The sequence below is a fragment of the Lethenteron reissneri genome, chromosome 37 (assembly GCF_015708825.2).
Source record: "Lethenteron reissneri isolate LAM-NWPU_2019-01 chromosome 37, ASM1570882v1, whole genome shotgun sequence".
In the NCBI taxonomy this organism is placed as follows: domain Eukaryota; kingdom Metazoa; phylum Chordata; class Hyperoartia; order Petromyzontiformes; family Petromyzontidae; genus Lethenteron; species Lethenteron reissneri.
The window spans coordinates 14,421,786-14,433,983 of record NC_083815.1 but is presented as its reverse complement, the minus strand read 5'-3'; the positions used below and the strand labels follow the sequence as shown (position 1 = coordinate 14,433,983).

The window sequence follows — 12,198 nt, the reverse complement described above, 5'->3', positions numbered from 1 at the left end:
ATTGTGTGCTTGCCCACCTATCAGCCAGGGGGCAGCACCACACAACTCGGTCCATTTTAAATCCTTTATATTAAGTTCGCATGCTTGCTTGCTTGCGTGCTTGCTTGCTTACTTACGACCGTGCAAATCTTTCGGTCGTTTTTTAACCCACTTCCCGTGATCCAATCGAGCTGACATTTTCTACACAGACTCGTTGTGCCAGACAATGTTCGTGAAAAAAAATTCCCAAAATTTTACGCTTTTTAGGCAAAATTTTTTTATTTTACATATATTCAAATAGAACTCATTCATGGCTTTGGCTGAACGTCAGAGTGTAAGAGCCCAGAGCGTAACCCCTCCACAGGCCGTGCGGAGTAGCGCAGTTGGTAGCGCCCTCGCTTCCCATGCCAAAGGTCGTGGGATCGATCCCCGCGTCCTCCACAGGCGAATATATTTTTTAATCCTTTATATTAAGTTCGCTGCCACGCATATAAAGGATTTATAGTGAAAAACTTTGTTTTTACGGGTTATACTTGTTAAATCCTTTATATTAAGTTCGCTTGCTTGCTTACGACCGTGCAAATCTTTCGGTCGTTTTTTAACCCACTTCCCATGATCCAATCGAGCTGACATTTTCCACACAGACTCGTTGTGGGTGACAATTAATGTTCGTGAAAATTTTTTTCCAAAATTTTACACGTTTTAGGACAAAAATATTATATTTAATTACCAATTGCTTAATGCTGCCATGCAATCATCTGACCCATAGGTGGCAGCCATCTCAAGCCAGAGGACGAGAGAACTCTAGCCGCCACGCATATAAAGGATTTATAGTGAAGAACTTTGTTTTTACGGGTTATACTTGTTAAATCCTTTATATTAAGTTCACTTGCTTGCTTGCGCGCTTACGACCGTGCAAATCTTTCGGTCGTTTTTTAACCACTTCCCGTGATCCAATCGAGCTGACATTTTCCACACAGACTCGTTGTGCGTGACAATTAATGTTCGTGAAAATGTTTTTCCAAAATTTGACACTTTTTAGGACAAAAATATTATATTTAATTACCAATTGCTTAATGGTGCAATGCAATCATCTGACCCATAGGTGGCAGCCATCTCAAGCCAGAGGACGAGAGGACTCTAGCCGCCACGCATATAAAGGATTTATAGTGAAATACTTTGTTTTTACGGGTTATACGGGTTATACTTGTTAAATCCTTTATATTAAGTTCACTTGCTTGCTTGCTTGCGCGCTTACGACCGTGCAAATCTTTCGGTCGTTTTTTAACCCACTTCCCGTGATCCAATCGAGCTGACATTTTGCACAGACTCGTTAGGCGTGACAATTTATTTTCGTGAAATTTTTTTTCCCTAACTTTACACTTTTTAGGAAATTGTTTTTATATTTAATTACCAATTGCTTAATGGTGGCAGGCAATCATCTCACCCATAGGTGGCAGCCATCTCAAGCCAGAGGACGAGAGGACTCTAGCCGCCACGCATATAAAGGATTTATAGTGAAAAACTTTGTTTTTACGGGTTAATTTTTTTGAATTCATGATGAACGCCACAAGAGTGACTGGGCAGCCTTATAGCCCAGAGACGACATCTCGAAAGGCCCATCGGATAATTTTATGCCAAACTACGATTTGGTGACTTAAAGCTTTCGTGACTGCAGGAATTCATATTCTTTGGGTCGTTCAGTAAAGTCACGCAGATAGGTTGAAAGAAAATAACAACTATCTACGTGACTTTACCGAAGGACCCAAACAACACAATTTGGTGCCAACATTTCCATAGTACGAGGATGGGCCCCGGTGCCAATACTGCGGCTGCCAATAGCAAACTGTAAAAACTCATGATAGAGCAGTCTTGCCACACATGTGCCGTGGCTCGTGCCTTGAAGGGCTTGCAATTACTGTTAGCCAAGGGCCTTACAGAAATCGCATGCCGAGGCAGGGATCTACACCCGCAGCGCAACGCTCGCGTCATTCTCCCACCCTACATGGTCAGGTGCATGGGTTACGTAGGGAGCTGGAATGAACACCCCTGGAAAAATGATGGGGAAACGGTCTGGGTGGGTGCCAAATCTGTACGACAAGGCCTCATGATCATCGATGTATATTAGTTGACATCGCAGCTCACTCGAGTGGGTTCTGAAACATCAACGGAATGAATAAGCACAACTTGACCAGAGGACTGGATCACAAATGACCTTAGAATCACAAATTTCCAAGTATTCCAGTAACATTGTATACACTAGCATCTATAGTATATACCAATACGAAGGACACGTTGGACACGCATCTGACAACAGTTTTGATTCGTCTTTAAGCACGAATTATTTATACTGTTTGCAGTACATTTTTGGCATTGGTTTTCACGTACATAATTTGTTTGTTTTTGCTCTTGTTAGGGGGTGCAATTACCCAACCCTGCAATGTCACCTCACTAGCGCCACTGCCGATGATCTTGGGCCATAGTCGTCCTCGTCGCTCAATGGGGCCTTCAGCAGCTGAAATAACCAGGTGTGAAGTCATATTCTGACATGGTGGCATGCTGTGACGTGTTGCGGAGCAGCTCGCAGCGCAGTTGCAGGGTGAGCAAGTGTCCTGCGGATCGTTTTCGTGTAGCAATTAATATTCAATAAGTTAAAGAAAACATCGTGAGATCTGGGTGGCAATCGGTCCGAGGAGATGGCGTTCATCTTGTAGAATGGCGACAGGGAAGTGACACGGGGAAGAAACTAGTAAAACGCATAGTAATAGGTTTGTACCCTTTCAACTGGTACAAAAACTGACACCTTTATACAAGGGATCATGTTTGCAATAACCACAACACAAGCAGTCAAAATGCAAACAAAAAGAAACAACTCTGATAATGATGATATGCATTGTCCTTGAAGTTGATTGGTCCACACCCGAGACAGCTTTTCTTAGAGCCTAGTCTCCATTGGTGTTGGACCAGATGACGCAAAAAGTTGAAAGGGTAAAAATCTATTACTATATTTTGCCACTGGTAAAGGAGGTCTCATAGTAGAAAAACGCATTCAAGAATGGGGTACCATGTTCCGAATGCGATTTCATTTATATTTGAAGCAATGCCCAAACTGAAATGTAATACACAAAAAGAATAACATATTTATAATACAAGTGCACTCCAATCATAAACTTTAATAATTTTTCACCCTTTTTATTGTTGAGTTGTAAACACCTAAATGGGTTTGGTGTTAATGATGTGTATAGGTGGTCTCCAGTTTACAACGGTCCGATTTATGAGGATCCACATTTTACGACGTTTATATAATGCCACCATGGATCGATATACGATGCAGAAACTTGATTTACGACACATTTTCTGACAATAACTCCGCACACATCAGTGTGGTTTTCTGATGAGACTTGGCGTGGAGCTTTTGTTATTCTCAAGTGTGGTTGTGGATTTTTAACTATTAAACACCATTAAATACGGCCGATAAAACAGAAAAAAACACATCTGGCAAGCAATGTTTCTGCTACCTACGTAAAGTAGGATCCCATTCATGAAGATCCCATTTACGACGACGGGGATACGCATCGTGTTGTAAAAAGCGGGGATCACCTGCATACGGATCGTAACATTTGCAATCGTTATTTAGCTATTAATTAATATTTAATAACTTGTAGTATGCAGGACATCCCTGTTGACCAGAAAGGCTCTTCCAACAATTAGTCCAACACTGAAGTTTTACTGCACATACAGTTGTTTACAAATAGTAATCAATTCTCACACGCACACTTCAACGCATGGACTGGCAACGTAAGTATTCATTTTAAACTAAAAAATATTTAAACTATTAAACAACTTTTATGTCACCATGTAAAACCCACTGACCTATAGAGTTCTTTTTCAGAAGCAACCTGGCCACGAATGACAGCTCAACCAAGCGGCTTATCATGTGGAAATGTATCGCAGCCAAATACTCTTAAACGCACGTCGATACTAAATGTGGAGGGAAAAACCGGAGGACCCGGAGAAGAATCCAAGCGACCACGGGGAGAACATTCAAAACTCCAAATATACAGGTGTCAGGGTTGGGATCAAAACCCACGACCTCCTATATACCGTGGCAGGAGAAATAACATCTTGCCACCGGGACAGCCCAGACCGACACACAGCTGCACGCTCGCCAAATAGTTTTGGGACACTCGATGGAAGAGAAGGATTCGACTGTCACAACTGCTGCATCCTTAATTCAGCAGAAATGTCACACCAATCAAAACATTGTTTTCCTGATAAATTAATTGGGGGTTCGGGCCTATAGTGCTGTCAACAACTCTTTAATTAGGCTGGGGATCTCAGTCACATAGGCTTCATTTATAGAGCACAGGCCGCCCCCACTCTCGCCCTCCAATCATTGACTGGTGCCTGATTACATCCAGGGTTGTTGCTATTCCAGGAAAACGATTCTGAAGTTCCATTGACAGCAACGATTTGTTGCACGATTCTGGAAATTATGGCGATCGAACGAATGCTGCTGGGAGGGTTACGCTTTAAAAGATCGGGGTGCTAATCACCGCTTACTTAAAGTTTCAGAAGTAATGTAATCCCTGTATACATTGGCATTATACGTTAAGTCATACAATTATTACAGGCACAATATTCTTTTCAAATGAATATCAGCAGGCACAATGTCAAATCGATTCTTATGCTTATGATACATATGTTGGAATGATGCTCGTGAGAATTAACAGTTACAATTTAAGCACATTATGCGTTCATTATGTGCTGCTACAGTATATAAGCTAATACAGAACACAAACTGCACATTTGACAGAAAAAAACCCGATAAAAATGAAACGGTTAAAACAAAAGAGGAAAATATTTTAATCTTGAACTGACTCGAATTTTGAATTGACTTATGGAATTGCTACATACCTAAACATTTAGCTTCATTTAAACCTTAGCAACATCGCCCTATGTACTATGATTATAGGCTTTGTAACGCGAGCCGTATTCATTGGCCGCGGCTGCCCCCCCATTAGCAGAAGCTCTCGACATGATCATCTCTTTACCCCCCCCCCCCCCCACTTTTTGTTTTTGGAATCGTTCATGAATGTTTCAGAAACAAATGTAAGGACAGTAATCATAAAAGGTTTTCATCAAGCACACACTAAGTAACAGTAATCTGATTATGCACTGAAAACTGAGTAAATATGAGATTAGGGGGTACCTCCGCTTCTGGCAAATCGCATTACAGTAACATGTTATTCTCCAACTCTGGAAATAAATGACATTACGTAGTCCCAGAATTTACAGCTGGTCCAATCTATCATGACACGGCACACGACTGACAATCTACGGTTATAGGCAACACGACACCCTCAATACACCAAGACCGTACACAACACCTCCCAAGGCTACATGAAGCCCCCACAATCCATCACAACCCCGCTAAGACGACGTCTGATAAAACTGCGTAGCGATTTGCTGTACTGCGCTGCCGTCGAATGGACCCACGTGTGCGCTTAGCGGGCTCGTAACATAACTTGAGCAACCCCAGCAGCCAACTCGGCAGATTAAACGAGTCCAGGCTTTGCCTGCACAAACAACACATCTTACTGGGAGTCACTGGTTCACAGTTGGCCACAATTAAATGACGGGCGTGAAAGCAATTCGTGTGTTTGGAGACGAGCCGTTTTCTGTCCATCTATATCTACCGAATCAAAGTTCATACCTGTGTGGATACTAGGCGTTGAATTATACGAATATTGATCGATTCATAGAATTTCTTGAGCCTACGGCATGCCTAGAAAGTAGCGATTAATGTGCATTCGTAAGATTAATGTACAGTAATGGTTACACGTCACCCCTGCCACCACGAGAGACGCTGACATCCACCAAAATATATAGAGAGAAAAAATCTTGACTCAAATCCTAAATCTGTTGTGACAATTCATCATATCACCCGGTTGGTGGGGGAGGGTGGGATTGGGGAGCGGGAGAATAATTCCACCCACTCGGAGTAGATTGTATATTTGAGGAGGGGTGGGGGGTAAATTGTCATACAACTTGAGCGGCATTTAACGTGGAAAGGGCGTAGATTTAACAAGGCTGGAGAGAAACGTTGCTGGTGATGCAGACAGAGGTATGTTTTGTTTTCCTCTAACAAATGAAACTATCATGCACCGTTTATCCAACACGCGAATTAGGACGTATGTGTGTGTTTGGGTGTGTGTTTATGGTGGTAATTACACGCGATTGATTGTGACGACATACCGTGTGTTTGGCCGGTCAAGTGGGAAGGAGGATATGGCGAGAGGAGTAAGTGGCAGTAAAAGTGTTTGATTTGCGAGGTTGTGCTCATCGTTGTAACCAGCGAGTGGTTTATGGATACCAACTGGGGTGCATTTGTACATTAGCATTTCACAGCGGCCGGCTGCTGCTCGTGATTTTTAACTTCGGAGTATTAAGGGAAGCCTAAAAAAATATTAGGTTCGACGTACAAATCAAAAACCCACAACCTTTGTAATTTACTCTGCCCGATAACACAAACACAAGTCGACTGTGTGGGGCAATGGACTCCAGTTTGGGAGGTTGAACAACCCAACTGTTGGGGCTTCTTATATATTGACATCTAGCTCTTGTTAGATATTGCCATTCACAAGAACAAAACGTAAATACCATTCCTTGTTAAGGCAGTGCTCACTAAGGTGGTGGGGTTTTTTTTTTTATAATTTGTGCTTCACAACTGTGTCAACTACCTGGCCAGTGCGACGGAGAACCTGGGTTCTTACCCAGGTTCTAACCCTGAGTTCTAACCCAGGTTCTAACCCAGGTTCTAACCCTGAGTTCTAACCCTGAGTTCTAACCCTGAGTTCTAACCCTGAGTTCTAACCCTGGGTTCTAAGTCTGAGTTCTAACCCTGAGTTCTAACCCAGGTCCTAACCCTGAGTTCTAACCCAGGTCCTAACCCTGAGTTATAACCCTGGGTTCTTACCCCGAGTTCTAACCCTGAGTTCTAACCCAGGTCCTAACCCTGAGTTCTAACCCTGGGTTCTTATCCAGGCAACCGACCATTTCCAAAACTGGGCTCTCAAGTGTACTTTGTTTATGGTCTCAGCTTTGTCATCAATAAACTGTTCAACAAAACCATTAAATTAATATATTGTTCTCTATTCTATTGTCGTGTGTTGCAATATGTTCAGGTATGCTTGCCAGAAGAAGGCTTCAGGAGAGAGTTCGTGTGGTTTTGCTATTCCTCTGTTCAAGGAGTGCAGGCGACAGTGGTTTACTCTCTGGCCCATTGGTCTCTTAATCCAGAACTTGCCGGCTCTGAAGACTAGAAAGAGAAAAAAAACCCTCTCATTTTATTATTACAAAGTGTTGAACACCTTCTACAGCAGTGCATGTAATAACCACAGCACCAAGTGTGGATGAGAGGGTGTTTAAGAGACTTCAAAGGTAGGACAATGCGACTTCACCTCCTAATGTGGGGGTGACACACGGGAGTTGAATGGATAATGTGCTCAACCATGAATGAATGGGCACTTTTAAAAATACAACTTGAAACGAATCTCTCGTTTCAATTGAGACATGATGTGCCCATGTATTGAACCGAGATATATTTCGCAGCATCGACCTTCAAACATGTTTTTGTCGCTTAAATGTTACGAATGCGCATGACTGACTGCCGAAGCAAATAATGCAAGAACATAATGCTTAAAAACCCCCACAGACTGATGGGATTGCAATGTTATTGTATTGCCATGTGCACAAAAACCCTTCCCTGTTAATGAGCATTATTATAGTACCAACCTTACTACATCTTAAATGTGCTGACAGCCGCGTGGGTGACGATGCACTTCAAGAGTACATCGTGTTACGCTGTCACATCATCATTCTTAGAGAGCCCAGTGGTGTGTGTGGTGCTGCTGGGGGGGGGGGGGTATCTATATCTCTATGAAGACGCTCGTAGGCTCAGGACAGATGAATCGTTCGTGTGGTTGATGCGAGAGAAAGTGAAACACAACGAGAAGAGGAGGAGGCACCGCGTGATGAGCGAGTGGTCACGACCATCGTGGGATTACCACGAACTGTGCACGGCCCCTGCCCAATCAGCCCAGGACTAAGCTGTGGATTCACTGACCCCTTGTTCTTGTTGTTGTTGTTTACACACCACACGATTACTGTTGACGAGGCACTGCGGCCCAATGCCGTCACGTCCACGTCCCGCTGGATTGCCCGTCAACTTTAGTGTTTTACACGAAGCGCAGGTGGACGGACACCTCAAATCAAGGGGTGTACAGAGACGGACCAGGGGATTTGGGTCAGAACACAGCTGGGACATGACGGCAGGTAGAGAACACGGGGAGACAAGACGACAAGCCGACAGAACACACAGGGAACAGAGCACAGCGGATACAGGACACAGAGGGTGGGGGGGGGGCACAACACAGAACACAACACAGCACACAGAGGGGACGAGACACAGGACACGGGGGTTGGGGGGGGGGCAGAACACAACACAGAACACAACACAGAACACAACACAGAACACAACACAGACACCATAGACCAGAACACAACACAGAACACAGAGGGGACGAGACACAGGACACGGGGGGAGGGGGGGTCAGAGGGTAACAGCACAAAGAGGGAACCCAGAGCACAGGCGGACGGGGGACACAGGGAGAACAGCACACACAGAGGGGACGAGACAAAGGGGAACACAGAAGGAGAGCGAACTGAGGGAACAGGGCACTGGGGGTGGGGTGAGGGTGGTGGTGGTGACAGTCGACAGAGAGAGAGAGAGAGGAAGAGAAGTGGGGACCTGCTTAGGCACCAGCTGGTTCTCCTCGCCCAGAGACATGGCTCCTCGGTGGCTCGCTGCTGGCTGCCTGGCTCGCTGCTGGTGCTGTCGGCTGCGTAGCGGTCGAGGGAGCAGTCGAGGGAGCAGCGTCCACAGCTGATCGCCGCCTACTCCTCCTCCTCCTCAGGGCCACATCGCGGATGCCTCTGCCCCCCGCCACAAGCCGCCAAGATGGAGGAGCGGATCTCGCGAGACTTAGAGGGGGGGAGGGGGAAACCCGCGAGAGTTCCGCGCCTCGCGTCACTGCCCACCCCCCTCCCCACCCCACACCCCTTCACCCCTCCCCACCCCTCCCCCACCCCCCTCACCCTCCCCCACCCCCTCCCCTCACCCCTCCCCCCCCCCCTCACCCCCCCCCTCACCCCCTCCCCCCCCCCCTCCCCCTCCCCCCCCTCCCTCACCCCTCCCCCCCCCCCCCCCTCACCCCCCCCTCCCTCACCCCTCCCCCCCCCCCCCCTCACCCCTCCCCCCCCCCCCCCCTCCCCCTCCCCCCCCCCCCTCACCCCTCCCCCACCCCCCTCACCCCTCCCCCCCCCTCCCTCACCCCTCCCCCCCACCCCCCTCCCCCCTCCCCCACCCCCCTCCCCCCCCCACCCCCCCCCCCCCCCCCCCCTCCACCCCTCCCCCCCCCCCTCCACCCTCCCCCTCCCCCCCCTCCCCCTCCCCCTCCCCCCCCCCCTCACCCCTCCCCCCCCCCTCACCCCTCCCCCCCATCCCCCCTCACCCCTCCCCCACCCCCCTCACCCCTCCCCACCCCCTCCACCCCTCCCCACCCCTCCCCCTCCCCCCCTCCCCCCCCCTCCCCCTCACCCCTCCCCCCCCCCTCCCCCCCTCCCCCCCCCCCTCCCCCTCCCCCCCCCCCTCACCCCTCCCCCACCCCCCCTCACCCCTCCCCCCCCCCCTCACCCTCCCCCCCCCTCCCCCCCCTCCCTCCCCCCCCCCCCCCCCCCTCACCCTCCCCCCCCCCCTCCCCTCCCCCCCCTCCCCCTCCCCCTCCCCCCCCCCCCCCCCCTCCCCCCCCCCTCACCCCTCCCCCCCCCTCACCCTCCCCCACCCCCCTCCCCCCTCCCCCCCTCCCCCTCCCCCTCCCCCCCCCCCCCCCCCCCCTCCCCCTCCCCCCCCCCCTCACCCCCCCCCCCCCCCTCACCCCTCCCCCACCCCCCTCCCCCTCCCCACCCCTCCCCTCCCCCTCCCCCCCCCCCCCCTCCCCCCCCCCTCACCCCCCCACCCCTCCCCCTCCCCCCCCCCCTCCCCCCCTCCTCCCCCACTCCCCCTCCCCCCCCCACTCCCCCCACTCCCTCCCCCCCCCCCACTCCCCCCCCCCCCCCCCCTCCCCCCCCCTCCCCCCTCCCCCTCCCCTCCCCCCCCCCCCTCCCTCCCCCCCCCCCCCCTCCCCCCCCCCCCTCCCCCCCCCTCCCTCCCCTCCCCACCCCCCCTCCCCCCCCCACCCCCCCCCCTCCCCCCCCCCCCCCCCCCCCCCCCCCCCCCCCTCCCCCCCCCCCTCCCCCCCCCCCCCCCCTCCCTTCCCCCCCCCCCCCCCTCCCCCCTCCCCCCCCCCTCCCCCCCCCCCCTCCCCTCCCCCCCCCCCCACCCCTTCCTCCCCCCCCCCCTACCCCCCCCCCCCCCCCCCCCCTCCCCCCCCCCCCCCCCCCCTCCCCCCCCTCCCTCCTCCCCCCTCCCCCCCCCCTCCCCCCCCCCCTCCCCCTCCCCCCCCACTCCTATCACCCCGTCCCCCCCCCCCCCCCCCCCCCCCTCCCTCCCCCCCTTCCCTCCCCCCCCATTCTCCCACCATTCCCTCACCCCCCCCTCACCACCTCCCCCTCCCCCCCCCCCCACCTCTCCCCACCCCCTCACCCACTCCCCCATCCCACCTACCCCTCCCACGCCATCCCACTTCACCCCTCCACCACCCCACCTCCCCTCTCCCCCACCTCCCTACAGCCCCTCCCCACGCCCTCCCGCAACCCCTCCCCACGCCCTCCCACGTCACCCCTCCCCCACCCCCCTCACCCCTCCCCCACCCCCGCACCCCTCCCCACGCCCAGCCCCTCACCCCTCCCCCCACCCCCCTCACCCCCTGCCCCACCCCCCCTCCACCCTCCCACCACAGCCCCCTCACCCCTCCCCACGCGGTCCATCCCACTCAACCCCTCCCCACCCCCCTCACAACCCTCTCCCCACCCCCCTCACCTCTCCCCCACGCACTCCCCCCTCACCCCTCCCCCACCGCACCCCCTCACCCCTCCACCCCCACCCCCGCACCCCTCCCCCAACGCCCCATCCCACGTCACCCACCTCCCTCACCCCTCCCTCACGCCCATCCCACTACCCCCATCCCACTCAGCCCCTCCCCCCACCCCCCCCTCACCCCTCCCCACGCCCACCCCCCTCACCCCTCCCCCCACCCCCCTCACCCCTCCCCAACGCCCATCCCACTCACCCTCCCCCACCCCCCTCACCCCCCCACGCCCACACCCCCCTCACCCCTCCCACCACCACCCCTCACCCCTCCCCACGCCCATCCCACTCACCCTCCCCCAACCCCCCTCACCCCTCCCCCACCCCCCTCACCCCTCCCCCTCACCCCTCCCCACGCCCTCACGCCCCTGACCCCCTCCCCCACGCCCACCCCCCTCACCCCTCCCCACGCGCAACGCGACACCACGCGCGGCTGGCGTCATGACGTCATCGCGTAGGAACTCGGCGTTGACGTCACGCGTCGTGGTTGTATCCCGAGTGTGCGCGGTGACGTCATTTATTTATACTGCAGGAATTCGACGAGCTATGAAGCTCTTTGTTTTTTCACAGACGTCAGTGCTGTAGATGCGAGCACTTGTATCGGGACGTCACCACGCCAACCCCCCTCCCGTCAATGTCATTACGTAAATTACGTCAAGTGCTAATCGTCTGAATACGTTCCAGACGTCATCGCGTGCAATGTCCTGTCCATTGCGTCTGGGCTTGCCGAACGAGTTCATCGCGTCGCCCGTCAGCGTCTACGTAAGTTCGAAAGTTTAGTGCGTCGTGACGTCAGAACGTCATTTTTGTAGTGACGTCATTTTTGCAGTGACGTCATTTTCGTTTCGATCGACGTTGGGGTTTCGCCGCAGCGTGGAGACGGCAGCTCCGCTACGCAGAAGGGCCATTGCCCGAAACGTCGACTACTATGTATTATTTTCCTTGAGTGTGTTATTGACTAATGTGTTTGTTAATTGTGTAACGTCAAGACTGACAGTCGTGTATGTTTGAACCTAAATGGTTACGTAACAATAAAACACACGACTGCTCCAACAATTGGAACAATCGGCGACGTCCTTGCACTCTTACAGAAGCTTCCTGTTGATCAAACTTGATTTGAAGCTTCCTAT

The 12,198-nt window shown here is 52.3% G+C and overlaps 1 protein-coding gene across 3 annotated transcripts in view; it reads right to left on the bottom strand.

Moving 5' to 3' along the window:
• USP47 (ubiquitin specific peptidase 47) overlaps nt 1-9,014 on the bottom strand; it is an 80,106-nt gene extending 71,092 nt beyond the window's left edge. For all 3 annotated transcript variants that reach the window (XM_061566815.1, XM_061566816.1, XM_061566817.1), the window contains exon 1: nt 8,792-9,014. In XM_061566815.1, coding sequence (XP_061422799.1) covers nt 8,792-8,830 — 39 coding nt within the window. In that variant the 5' untranslated portion in view covers nt 8,831-9,014. The remainder of the gene's footprint in view (nt 1-8,791) is intronic.
• Nucleotides 9,015-12,198: the final 3,184 nt, after the last annotated feature.